Source organism: Berghia stephanieae, chromosome 9, assembly GCF_034508935.2.
Source record: "Berghia stephanieae isolate SIO BIC M18660-M18661 chromosome 9, UCSD_Bste_1.3, whole genome shotgun sequence".
NCBI classification, from domain to species: Eukaryota; Metazoa; Mollusca; class Gastropoda; order Nudibranchia; family Aeolidiidae; genus Berghia; species Berghia stephanieae.
In genome coordinates, this window is record NC_088368.1 from 45,205,695 (window position 1) to 45,220,694 (window position 15,000).

The window sequence follows — 15,000 nt, forward strand, 5'->3', positions numbered from 1 at the left end:
AGTGATTTACAGGGGTTGGAAACAGAACATGGCTTTGCTTCATTGAGTCTTCTCACTTCTACAAAGATATGAACAAATGGGAAGGGAAAATGAATACTTAACAATTATACGACTAATTATTGTAAATAATAGAACATTCCATGGGATAAAACCATACTCAATGCGTCTGATAAAAAAAAATAAAATGTCAAAAGGTGTGTAAAAACTGTCAAACAAAGTAAAAAAAAAAAAATACAAGAAAAAAAAATTCATTAAAAAAAAAAAATTTAAAAAATCATCTCCTCAACTGAGGATCAAACCTGAGAAATACTCATTCCTTACCGATGATTAGAAAGTCTGAAGTTCGATTCCCAGTTACGGGGCGGGGTGAGTTTTGGAATTATTATTTTCTCGCATATATTTTTTCTCTACTTAGTCACTGTTTCATATATGATTTAAAACTTTTCAAAAGTGCCTGCCTGCGCTCCCAAATTATTCAATGAGTTCATGATGAACGGAATGCAAATGACGCAATGAGACACACAAAAGTATTTTTATTTATTTTTCAAAGTTTTCATGACTGTGATATGACACATAGATTGGCAGTGAATTTTCTCCCTTCAACATTATAATATGTAAATACACATTGTAATATGTAAATACACATTATAATATGTAAATACACATAATAATATGTAAATACACATAATAATATGTAAATACACATTATAATATGTAAATACACATTATAATATGTAAATCCACATTATAATATGTAAATACAAATTATAATATGTAAATATACATTATAATATGTAAATACACATTATAATATGTAAATACACATTATAATATGTAAATACACATTATAATATGTAAATACACATTATAATATGTAAATACACATTATAATATGTAAATGCACATTATAATATATAAATACACATTACAATATGTAAATACACATTATAATATGTAAATACACATTATAATATGTAAATACACATTATAATATGTAAATACACATTATAATATGTAAATCCACATTATAATATGTAAATACACATTATAATATGTAAATCCACATTATAATATGTAAATACACATTATAATATGTAAATACACATTATAATATGTAAATACACATTATAATATGTAAATGCACATTATAATATATAAATACACATTATAATATGTAAATACACATTATAATATGTAAATACACATTATAATATGTAAATACACATCAAAACATTTATCATGAGTAACCCTGCCATTTTTGGGGAAAATAAAGAAGAAAATGATCGGTATGGTAAGGAGAGAGTTAACTCACTCAACCCTAACTCTCTACTTACGTGCTGTGTCCACTCTCACAAGAGAGTGACCTAAAAGAAATATACTCAATTAAATTGGTCTGACTCGAGTAGAAATCATGTAGAAATTAAAGACAGTTGCATTGGAAATACAGTGGAAACCCGATATAACAGGGATGGTGGGACCAGAGCAAAAATCCTGTTATAGCCGATCCCTGTTACATCAGAAATACAAGGGGAATAAGCACATAATTGACTTTTTCAAGTGATCTAATACATAGATTACCTCCCTTGCCAAAAAAACCCCCCAAAACTGCATGCGACAGGGATTGTGCGCAATGTAAATTATAATACATGAATAGATCTAGATATAACTTTTTTTTTCCTCCTTTTTTTACCCTTTTTAGAAAATTTATTTCAAACTTTATTATTCATCATTGAAATAAAAGACAAATGGGAACCAGTTGGCTTCAGGCATGTGCCCCCCACCCAAGGTACTATCCCTCCTTAGTCAGAGAAAAGTTGTTAAAAATGAACATAATATTATATTATTTTATTGTTTAAAAGGGGAAATTGAATGGGACCTTATCACTCGACCTCACACTAGCCACTTTTGACAACGTATCCCCCTGTTGTCGTATCAAGTCCTGTGTTATCTATGTTCCTCACCGTGCGACAAGGCCTAAAATTTAGCAGTTTTCCTTCTTGATTGCTCCCGTGTGAAAAGGCATTGTCCCTGTTATAGCCGATTTGGTTCAAGTGAGGCCGTGCTATAACCGATAATTTTTAATAGAGACAAAGAGAGGTAAAAAAAAAAAAACGGGGATTTGAAAAATCCCTGTAATACCCGATCCCTGTTATAACCGGGCCTGCTATAAATGGTTTCCACTGTAATATGCAAAAACTTTGTAAACTCAGAGAAGCACGAAAAGGATAAAAAATGATGGGATAAAAATAATTATCACGATTGTCGTGTTATGGCTGAGTGAGTTAGACATTGATATACCACGAAAGAGTGAAATGGAGAGGCTTCGTCGTATGTGAACAAAATAATGACGTTTCGGTACAACTTCGTCAGTAGAACAATACCAAAATAACATGGAAAACGATAAAATAAATAAATGAAATGAAAAATAACTTGTATTGTCTGTACTCAATGGTGATTGCAGTATGAATGAAACGTCGAAAATGTTTGTTTGAAAAAGTGCCAGACAAAGCAAGAAAAAAAAAAAAAAAAAAACATCCCCAAAAAATCAGACTGTTTTGATTTGGGATCGAACCTCAGACCTCCTGGTTACTGGTCCGAGCACGTCTGATTGATAGCCGGGCGGTCTGAGGTTCAATCAGCCAGTCGGGGCGGGTTGACTTTGTTTCTTGCTTTGTCTGGCACCTTTCATGTCTGGCACCTTTCATGTCTGGCACCTTTCATGTCTGGCACCTTTCATGTCTGGCACCTTTCATGTCTGGCACCTTTCATACATACAAATTCAGATCCCCTTTATGATATTATCAGACCTGCCAAATTGAAATCTTCAAATTTAGTAATTTTTATGTCAATTTTTAGTAATTTGATAAGGAAATTCGTCATTTCTGAAATTGTGTATGAACAACCACAATGTTGTTATTATTATTATTATTATTATTATTATTATTATTATTATTATTATTATTATTATTATTATTATTATTATTATTATTATTATTATTATTTAAGTATTAATAAGAATTAATAATTCGTAATTTTCCATAAAAATTCGTATTTCGCCATAAAATTTGTCTAAAATTCGTAAAATTACGAAAAATTCGTAAGATTCGGCAGGTATGTTATTTATGATGTGTTGTAGACTATTGTGAATCTCTCGAGTCCCTACTGAGTAAATAAAACAGAAAAGGGATACAAAATCAAAGAAAGGGATATCATATTATATCATATTCTATTATTAATTAGTGCATGCACTTAAAATGCAGGCTAAACCAAAATTCATTCAATTCTATGAATTCGTATCTCAGGTCAAAAATAAAATTTAAAACTCATCCAGTCCCTCTGATAGTCTCAGGCACAGACAGACAAAATTAATGGAAATAAAACAATAAAATTAAAAAAAAAAACAAAAAAATTTCCCTTTATTCGTCCCATTGGGGAAATTATTTGTCTCTAGGGTCTATTCCAAGGGAATAACTGGAATAACCCAGGTGTCAGCCGCAGTGCCGCAAATTGAGCTAGGGCGAGATGGTGACTTGCTCAAGGTCACACAGCGCAGCAGCGGTGGGTGATCACACTCAGTACCTTTCGGGTACGAAGCAAAGACTGCACTGCTGAACCACGCTGCGTGCCCCCTTTGATTATGACGTGTAGTGCGCCTTGCAGGCAGCTGTGTTTCTGTGCTCTTCAGTTTATCAATATTTTTACCTGATTCCAGGAACTTTCTTATTTGGATTTTTACATCATTGTGACTGTGATCATGTGATGCATATTTTAAAATTATGCGCCTAGAGCTTTATTGATGTATAGAGGAGTGGGCGCAATATCAATAAATTTCGTTACTATTATTATTATTACTCAATCAAGAGAGTTTGGCAGAGTTGATATTTAATGTCTAAGTTGATTTCGTTTGACATTTTAAACATTTGTTAGTCTGATGAACACTTCTTTCTTTTTTAACTCACTCAATTCTAGAGATTTTTGCTACTTTTCAAAATTAGAAAAATGTATTGAAAATGAGCATGTACATAGATAGTTTTATTCAACTACCATTAACATGTAAAAACTATAAACATTAGCTTTGATACTACGCCTATAATTTGTCTCAGAAAAACGTAATAAATAGGCATGGGGTAAAAGTAACTCGGGGTATACTACGGATATAGTGGGTGTTAGGGTTGGGTGAGTTAATCAAGTGTACAGGGCTAGTTGGGACAAAGTCCTTAAAACCAAAACTGAATTCTTGTGCAATCAAAATCACGATCTTCAAGATGAGTAATAAACAAACCACCTTGTCTGTAACGTGCATTGTCAATGATATACATATGTATCAGTGCATGACCTAACCAGTCGGAAGGTGAAAATTTTGGATTTGCATTTTTGTTTTTTTTTCATTTTCTGAAAGAATATACTCCCCAGAGCATTTTAATCTTTATTTGAAGTAAATCGGGTGATTTTTCATGAAGTTATGGTCAGATGTACGGGAAAGGTATCCAACAACTTTTCTCAAATTTCATACTTTTTCAACTTGACTAGCTGTAAAAAATATTTTGAAGTGAATTTAAGCTTTGATATTTCCCGAAGATGTAAAAAAAGGGTTGATTTAATCATTTATGACAAGAACTCAATTTTAATATGAAAATTGACATTCTAACTAAACTTGGCAATATCTCAGTTCAAACCTTTTCACCGACTGATTATGTCATTCATTGTAACAATTTATCAACAGAAAGGGGATAATTTGTTACAGATTTTCAAAGTTTATTTATAAATAGCATAGAAACCCTGATATGATTCAAATCCAATGTGCAACACGCAAAACATGACAAGTGTAATTTTAATCAAAATGGACTATACAAATTTAATTGTAAGAATTAAAAGAGAAAATAAACAAACGTGAATAAATAAGTATTGTGTTAATTAAACATTTTCATGCTGATTGTAAAAAAAATCATTGTTTTTATCACAAAACAACAAAACAGTGTACAAGAATCAGAATAATGTTATAAATTAAAGATTGCTTCGCAACCAACTGACCTTATAATATTGAACCAAGAAAATTACATAATTGATATTTTTTAAAGTCTAATTTTAGGTCTTGAACTGTTTACTCTATCAGAGCTGAGACTATATTTGCATTTCCGTCACAAAATGGCTGACACCTGATTGAGGCAGCATGAGAATGACAAGCTAAGACAAAGCGACATGCAAATTCGGCACAAATTCTCAATTGTTAACAAAGTCATCCAGAATCAGCCCTAAAAATTGAGCTTAAAATTATTTTTTTAAAAATTGAGCTTTATATAGCGCAATATCCATTAAATGTGCTCAAAGCGCTTTACAAGGGGTCCCTGGTCAACAGCAACATTTAACATGTAGGACGGGACATGACGCCTGTTAGGCGATATTACCATTTTTCGGACAAAGACAACGCTGTTAACGGGCAGGTACTCATTTTCCACTCTGAGCACGGTGAAAGAATGTGACTAAAGAGCCTTTTCCAAGGACTCAACTATGCGCCGAGCGCGAGCTCGAACCCAGGACCTTCCGATCCGAAAGCGAGTGTCATACCACTAGACCACATAGCCACACGCTGTGATTCTCCTTATTTGTAAGGTTTTAACTCACTCAATCCTAGAGATTTTTGCAACTTTTCAAAACTGGGAAAAAATGTATCAAACATGAGCGTGTACATAGATGGTTTTATTCAACTACCATTAACATGTAAAAATTAAGAACATTAGCTTTGATACTATGCCTATAATTTGTCTCAGAAAAATGTAATAAATAGACATGGGGTAAAAAAAACCCTGGGTAAACAACGGATATAGTCGGTGTTTGGGTTGAGTGAGTGAATGCTGAAAGGGTTTTGAAATGAGAGTGATTTATGATTCGGGTTATACTTTGTTGTATATGTAAAGTGATCAGTGCCCAAATACCGAAGCATACTCAATGTCTCAATCGTTTCTATGTTACATGTTTGTGGTGAGAATAGTGGCTATTAACCTTAAATGTTGGCCAACTTACTTCACAGCATTTTTGTGTGTGTTGAACCCGTGACCTCAAGAAGTCGGGGAGAGACAGCTCTAGTTAGACTACGGTTTGAAGTGACCTTTTTTGGGGTCGTGGATAGCTCATACATTAGAGTCACGAACTCCCCAGGAAGGCAGAGTTGTCGTACCAGTAAGGTCGCGGGTTCGAGCCCCCATCGCCGCCGCGAAGTTTTTATTCTCTGTTGTCTTCTGGTACTTTCCTACTCACTTCATCTCTTGTTATAATATTCATATCACAGAAATGGTGGTGGCAGTGGGGGGGGGGGGGGGGGGGGGGGCTGTATTTAACACCTTTATACCAATGATCTAGGAAAGAAAGTAAGATCATAGAGGCCAACTTTTCAAAGAGAAAGAACGGGACACTGTAACACAAAATACTGTCATGACAGCAAGACTATTTCGGAAAAAAGATCAAGAACAAAATTTGGTGATAGATCGTTTGCTTGTTTCGGCCCCAAGATTTGGAATGAACTACCACGTGGTCTGAGGGAGTGCAAGTCTTTACCTACTTTTAAAAAGAATCTCAAGACACATCTTTACTGTATTTGTTTTTATTGACCCTATGAATCCTTGATTTGGCTATGAATTATTATTATTATTTTTTTTTTTTTTTCACTCAAAATTGATAATTTATATTGTAAAGTGCCCAGAGCTTGTGTTTTACACGAGAATGAGCGCTGCATAAATGTGCATTATTATTATTATTATTATTATTATTATTATTATTATTATTATTATTATTATTATTATTATTATTATTATTATTATTATTATTATGTTTGGACTATTATAAATTAGAAAACGGTAGGAGCTGCCTGAAGCCGGTAATCGTGAAAATACTAACGAAAGAGTGAAAATGGAGAGGCTTCGTATGGGAACAAATAAAGACAATGAGGTATTTGGTAAGTGTTTGAATTCTAAAAATATGAAACAAACCTGTCAAACAAGGTATTGTTACCACACGAAGCCACTCCATTTTCACTCATTCGTGACTATAAATAATAGAATATCATCTTGATTTAAAGTTTTTTCTGTTCCTTTGTTTTATTTAATTTGAAAAAAAAGAATAATAATAATTGAGCTTTATATAGCGCAATATCCACTCAAAGCGCTTTACAAGGGGTCCCTGGTCAACAGCAACATTTAACATGTAGGACGGGACAAGACGCCTGTTAGGCGATATTACAATTTTTCGGATAAAGACAATGCTGTTAACGGCCAGGTACTCATTTTACACCTGAGTACGGTGAGAGAATGTGAGTAAAGAGCCTTTTCCAAGGACTCAGCTATATACCGAGCGAGGCTTGAACCCAGGACCTTCCGATCCGAAAGCGAGTGTCATACCACTAACCACATAGCCACACTGTTCCTTGTTTTAATTTGCAAGTCAAAAATCATAATCCTGGGACATGCACTAAAGGAAATTCGAGCAAATTTGTTTGATTTTCAATGAGGGTGAACTCGAGAGAGTTAAAAGAAAAATAAAATGACTGTTTTAAAGCATGAAAATGACCCGTGCATGTCCCAGGATTTGCAAATTAAAACAAAGGAACAGAAAAAAAAGCTGAAACTCAAGATGATATTATATTATTTATAGTCACAAAAGAGATGAACTCGAGAGAGTTAAAGTATCTTTCAGATTATCAAACTGGGACATTCCCGATTTTTTCAGGACAGTTGACAGCTTTGTAAGACGGACATGCCTAGCACTACGAACAATTCATAGAAAAACGAATTTTTGGCTCCAGCCACAGAGCTTCATTCACCTCTTTGACTCAATAAAACTTATCAAGAATGAACATTTAGTTCCTCAGAACCCAGACCTGCCAACTTGAAATGTAAAAAAATCGTAGTTTTCAGAGAGAAGAAATAGAAGTCACTATAATTAACTTTACAAATTAATATTTTACATTGATCAGTATTAAATATGTCTTCAAACCCCTGAATAGATGCTTTGTGGCATCAAAGTTTTCTTTTTATCACATTGTAATGAATCAAAAATGTCTATTTATTTCTATTGTTGAAGCCAAAAATTCGTATTTTTATGATTTTTCCCTAGTACTTGGCAGGTCTGAGAACCTATAGTCAGAACTTTGGAGCATTTTTGGATCATTCTGAGGGCACATTATTTATTTCTAATGCTATTTAAAGTGAATTTATCTTATTTTCCCTTGGAAATTATGACTTTTTGAAATTTCAAGTTGGCAGGTCTGATGTAAGATGATGGCATGACAGTCAAAGGGTGAATTGGTGTAAAATAGAACAGTGTGATGAACAATATAGATTGTAGTGTCATTAATATCTGTGTCAGCCTTGGGACACATCACAATTTCACAGCAATTTTGGAAACATTATCTGTGTCAGTATTGGGACACATCACAATTTCACAGCAATTTTGGAAACAATATCTGTGTCAGTATTGGGACACATCACAATTTCACAGCAATTTTGAAAACAATATCTGTGTCAGTATTGGGACACATCACAATTTCACAGCAATTTTGAAAACAATATCTGTGTCAGACTTGGGACACATCACAATTTCACAGCAATTTTGGAAACAATAACTGTGTCAGTATTGGGACACATCACAATTTCACAGCAATTTTGGAAACAATATCTGTGTCAGACTTGGGACACATCACAATTTCACAGCAATTTCGGAAACAATATCTGTGTCAAGACTTGGGACACATCACAATTTCACAGCAATTTTGGAAACAATATCTGTGTCAGACTTGGGACACATCACAATTTCACAGCAATTTCGGAAACAATATCTGTGTCAGACTTGGGACACATCACAATTTCACAGCAATTTCGGAAACAATATCTGTGTCAGACTTGGGACACATCACAATTTCACAGCAATTTCGGAAACAATATCTGTGTCAGACTTGGGACACATCACAATTTCACAGCAATTTCGGAAACAATATCTGTGTCAGACTTGGGACACATCACAATTTCACAGCAATTTCGGAAACAATATCTGTGTCAGACTTGGGACACATCACAATTTCACAGCAATTTCGGAAACAATATCTGTGTCAGACTTGGGACACATCACAATTTCACAGCAATTTCGGAAACAATATCTGTGTCAGACTTGGGACACATCACAATTTCACAGCAATTTCGGAAACAATATCTGTGTCAGACTTGGGACACATCACAATTTCACAGCAATTTCGGAAACAATATCTGTGTCAGTATTGGGACACATCACAATTTCACAGCAATTTTGGAAACAATATCTGTGTCAGTATTGGGACACATCACAATTTCACAGCAATTTCGGAAACAATATCTGTGTCAGACTTGGGACACATCACAATTTCACAGCAATTTCGGAAACAATATCACAAGAATACAAGAAGTGACTTTTTTTCTCTTCTCCCCATAACAGGAAATTAGAGGAATGATATCTATAAACAAATAAGATTTTTTAAAACGTTGAATCTTAAGTCACACATTAACCCACGGCTATCCCAAACCCAGTTGCCTTGGGTTAATGTGTGACTTAAGATTAGTTAGAATTAAAATCCTAAATCAAAGTTATAAGTTTTAAAAAATTGTCTCCGCTGATTAAAAAGTCTGGAAATTTGTTAATTTGTGGGTTCGAACTCCCATTGTCACACACATATATATATATATATATATATATATAACTTTATCCCAAACTTTCAGATGATGAGTCATGCGTAAGTATGACATTATAAAGTAAAATTAAATCAAGTTATCAAGTTATTAATCCATTCTTCAAAATGGTTTTATCTTTTCATTTATTTATTTATTTATTTATTTTTACAATTTACGAATGGCATAATAACATTTTCCAATATATATTAATCTTATCCAATATATAACATATATATTTATTTAAAAAAAAACAAAACAAACAAACAAACAAAATAAAATAAATATATTAATCTTATCCAATAAATTATAAATATATTAGAGGTTAGAAGAATGAAACTGGTGGCAGAAAATACATTTGTTAGAGTTTGTTGACACACACACACACACACTAAATCACAGTATGGACCACAATGCTCTACAGGAAAGGGTTAGTTAGAAAGATGGTGGAATGACCTTTGACGTTTGACCCCTGCCCTGGGGTGGCCTTGACCCAAACCAAGACATCTTCCATTCCAACGTTTCTCTCATGAGTTGCTGTTCCTGGTTGCTGAAGTTGAGTAGCATGGACACGGCCTTGATCAGCTGGAGGGCCTGAAAGGGGAGGGGGGGGGGGGGGGGGGGGGGGGGGAGAGACATGGGGAAAATTTAGTCAAACCAAAATCAAAGTCAATAGAATGGCCTTTCAATTGTTATCTAGCAAGTTTAGTGATAGTGGCGTTGTTAAGCAATGCCTATCACATTATCTCATTCATCTGTGTAGTGTTTCATTCTTCCTGCTTTGTTGATAAAGGGGAAACGCGAAATGTCTACAGGATCTATCTTCGTCTTATAAATTGAAGCTTAAAACAAAAATAAATAAAGAAAAAAAGAGCTTTTATATAGCACAATATCCACTAAAATGTGCTCAAAACGCTTTACAAAGGGTCCCTGATCAATAGCAACATGTAAAATGTAGAACGAGACATAACGGCTGTTAGGCGATATTACAATTTTTTTTCTCCAACAGAGACAACTCTGTTGACGGCCAGGTACTCATTTTACACCTGAGTACGGTGAGAGAATGTGAGTAAAGAGTCTTTTCCAAGGACTCAACTATGCGTCCAGCAAGGCTCCAACCTAGGACTTTCCGATCCGAAAGCGAGTGTCATACCACTAGACCACATAGCCGTACAATAGCTTGCGATTCAATACTTACCTTTATTTTTTATGAAGCATTGTAAAACAAATTGACCAAGGTGAATGGTTGAATTGAACTTGAAACATGTTCATAATGATTCTATTTTTATCCACTTTAACTTTTAAAAATCCTTAACTCTCCAAACCCAAGCCCTCTACTTCTGTGTTATTTACAAGACAAAAAAAAATCATCTTCCAAAAATATACATTAGCAGACCTGCCAACCTTCCCAGGATGAAAAGTGTATTCCATGACCCTAAAAAGTGTATTTTTTAGCAAAAAAGTGTATTTTGTCCACAAATGTGGTAAAAAAGTGCACACTATACAAAAATTTAAAGAAAAGCTAACATCAATCCCAAATCAAAATAAACTCTGATCTTCATCATTCAAGCAATCTCTAGTGATTACAAAATTATCGATTTATCGAGAAACTAAAACTTAATGGCCGTTTAAAACTAGCATCCACGAAAATCGTATCCGCGTATTCGGGGTCAGAAAATCGTACTAAAATACGATTAATCATACTGGTTGGCAGGCCTGCATTAGGCTGTCTCCCTTCCAGCCAGGCCAGGACAAAACCAAGTAGAAAGCATGGATAACAGATATAAGGGGATAGAAGACCCACTAAGTGCTTCCCTGCCCACTATGGGAGGTCAGGAACCCCAGCCAGGGGATCAAAAATAGTTGCTTTAACACATGTAAATAAAGTAGTCCATCAGGGCCATATGGCCCGTGGAGCTGGAGTTTATCCTGGTTTCTATAGCGTGAAATGGACAATAGCAATTGCTTGCTACCCTTTGCAGAGGACACTTGTCTATCGCAAAGTAGTTTCCACCAGATCTATTAGACCCAGCTACTCAATCACTGCTGGGTGGACAGGGGAGTCAGAAAAAAAACCTCAACTGCACCCGGGATCGATCTAGGTTCCTTTGCTTGTGAAGCGAGTGCTCTACCAACTGAGCTAACGGGACCCCCAAGACATGTAAATAATGATAGACTAAAAGTAACCACAACCAAATTACGAAATAGTCGGTGTTGGATTTGAGGGAGTTAATTCATTACAAAGACCACTTACCTCAGCCTCTCGACTCAGCATGAACTTCAAGACGACGTGTTTGAGGTACAAGAAATTAACGTCTTTCTCCAGATCCCTCTTGACGTTGTTGGTGTGGGCCGTCAGACTGTCAACACCGGCCCCACTCGGCACGGATGACGATGTCGACGTCAACGTGTGATGGTGGTTGTTAGACGAACTGGAGTCTAAAGGCAAAACGGCAGGAGACGGAGGTTGGGTGTTATAATTGCTATGACTACTACCACTACCGCTACCACTTGACGAGTTTGGAGGGTATTGGTAATTTGAAGGAGATGAAAACAAAGACGACGGCAGTTGCTGCAGTGGAAGGCGGTTGGACGACGACGACGACGACGATGAAGAAGAAGAAGAAGACAATGATAATGCTAAAGACGGTGATGATATGGATGAATGTAACGTTGAGGAATGATCTGATGGTTTATGGTTATTGTGGTGGTAGTGCTGGTGGTGGTGGTGGTGGTGGTTGTTGTTGTCCATTGCCATCATTCTGCGGGTTGAAGACGGAGATGATGATGATGAGGTGGCGTTGAAGTTGCTGTCTCCAACACTTAGACCACCACTGCTGTTGCTGTCTTCCCCTGGTATTGCCTGGACTTTGAGTTCCCGATGAAGAGTCACACGAAGATCTTTCAACATTTGCTCTTGTTTCTTGACCATCTGAAATGTAAAAAAAGAAAAGTAATAGTTTTTTTTACTAATAATGAACTAATAAAGAATTTCTGGTTCTTATTAACAAATAAAAAAAACCCAAAAAATGTAAAGAGAGAGAAAAAGAAAAAAAAAAAAGAAAAATGTGGGGAAATAGGATGTATTATTTTAACAAATTGTCATTTCCAATTAAATTTTTTAGAGGCCGTTTTTGCTCCCACAATGATGATTTATAAACTTTTGGTCAAGTAAAGGGGGTATTTTTTTACAAATGACCAACATAGTGTCTATAGTATGCAACTTGTGGTTATAGCCTTTAAAGCATTATTTTTAATGACAATGCTAACTTATGTTCCAATCATAAATCTTATTACCAAATATTATCTTAAAAACTAATTATATAAATCAATTTATGTACATGATATATATATATATAAATATATATATATATATATATAATATATATATATATATATAAGATAGATAGAGAGAGAGAGAGAGAGAGAGAGATGAAGAGATGAGAGAGAGAGAGAGAGAGAGAGAGAGAGAAGAGAAGAGAGAGAGAGAAGAGAGAGAGAGAGAGAGAGAGAGAGAGAGAGAGAGAGAGAGAAGAGAGAGAGAGAGAAAGAGAGAGAGAGAGAGAAGAGAGAGAGAGAGAGAGAGAGAAGAGAGAGAGAGAGAGAGAGAGAGAGAGAGAGAGAGAGAGAAGAGAGAGAGAGAGAGAGAAGAGAGAGAGAGAGAGAGAGAGAGAGAGAGAGAGAGAGAGAGAGAGAGAGAGAGAGAGGAAAATGTTTGACATGCCAAAAACAGTGGAAAATCTCTTTAGAAAACCTAAAATCCCGGAATTTCGCGGAATATTATCATCACTGAATAATTGTAATAATAATAATAATGCTGAAAACTTTTAGCACTATAACTCCGAGACACCAGACTCTAAGCGCTTTAATTACAAATTACATTGGCTAAAACATACTCATTCGCACCACAAGCACACATACATACACACACACACACAACGTGGCAAACTCACCCTTGTCTTGTCTGCCAGCTGGCTTTCCAAAGTGCTGATTGTGTCGGACATTTCGTCAATTCGACTGGAGTAGAGACCAGACTCCGCCTTGGAGATCTCGCTCTGTTCAATCTGAATATAACAAATTATGAAATTATAAACATGAAGCTTTTATATAGCGCAATATCCACTAAATGTGCTCAAAGCGCTTTACAAGGGGCCCCCACCTCGTTGTGTGGCCTTCAGCAAATCACCACCTCGCCCTAGCTAACTTTGCGGCGCTGCACTGCGGCTAATGCCTGGGTCATTCCAGTCTTCCCTTGGGATAGACCCTAAAGACAAATTTCCCCATGGGGATGAATAAAGGGAATTTTATTTTTTTATTTTTTTTTTTTAATATAGCAACTTTAAGAAAAAGTACAAAATAGGCTAATTAAAAGGATGATTTGGGGCTCAAAATCAGTAAACTTTAATTTAGAACCCAGCAAGATGGGACAAGGGGTCTGATCAAATCTTGTGGGGGATAAATGACTTTCTGTGTGGTTGAAATTAAAAAAAAATTTTTTTTACTCGAGCTTTTATATAGCGTAATATCCACTAAATGTGCTCAAAGCGCTTTACAAGGGGGCCCTGATCAACAGCAACATTTAACATGTAGGATTGGGACTTGGACGCCTGTTAGGCGATTTTACAATTTTTTCGGACAGAGACAGCGCCGTTAACGGCCAGGTACTCACTTTACACCCGAGTACGGTGAGAGAATGTGAGTAAAGAGCCATTTTTTTTCCAAGGACTCAACTATACGCCGAGCGAGGCTTGAACCCAGGACATTCAGATCAAAAAACGAGTGTCATACAACATTTCACATGACTGCACAAATTTCCAATATTAGTTCTGGTTCGGATAAGTCCAATATTAGTTATGGTATCAAATGATCTTTTCTTTTTTCAGTAACTTGAAATGCAAATTGACATCCTCCTCTTCTTTGAGTATAAAATTTCTGACAGAAGAACTGTGAGTGTTCAAAAAGATTGAACATTTTTAATGATTGACCTATGAAAAGTCTAAATCTGCAACGGGATTAGAGTTATGTCAGGTAAAATGGTTAAAAAAGATGCCCGATGTATAAACTCCATTAAATTAAATTGAGCTTTTATATAGCACAATATCCACTAAATGTGCTCAAAGCGCTTTACAAGGGCCCCATGGCCAACAGCAACATTTAATTAGGACAGGACATGACGCCTGTTAGGAAAGATTGAATATTTTTAATGATGTTTTTTTGTTTTTAATGGTTTTACTGCACTTGCAACACATTAAGGTCATTTCAGCGCCAGTAAAAAGGAAGAATATGGGATAGTAAAAAATTCTAGAATTACAAT

At 35.3% G+C, this 15,000-nt stretch overlaps 1 protein-coding gene across 4 annotated transcripts in view; it reads right to left on the minus strand.

Moving 5' to 3' along the window:
- LOC144980316 (uncharacterized) overlaps nt 1-15,000 on the minus strand; it is a 59,599-nt gene that overhangs the window by 220 nt on the left and 44,379 nt on the right. For all 4 annotated transcript variants that reach the window (XM_078927976.1, XM_078927974.1, XM_078927977.1 and 1 more), the window contains 4 exons: nt 13,640-13,750; nt 11,941-12,618; nt 10,143-10,280; nt 1-58 (listed from right to left, as the gene is read on the minus strand). The exon at nt 1-58 is cut by the window's left edge and continues 220 nt beyond it. In XM_078927976.1, the coding sequence (XP_078784102.1) occupies nt 53-58; nt 10,143-10,280; nt 11,941-12,618; nt 13,640-13,750 (933 nt within the window). In that variant the 3' untranslated portion in view covers nt 1-52. The remainder of the gene's footprint in view (nt 59-10,142; nt 10,281-11,940; nt 12,619-13,639; nt 13,751-15,000) is intronic.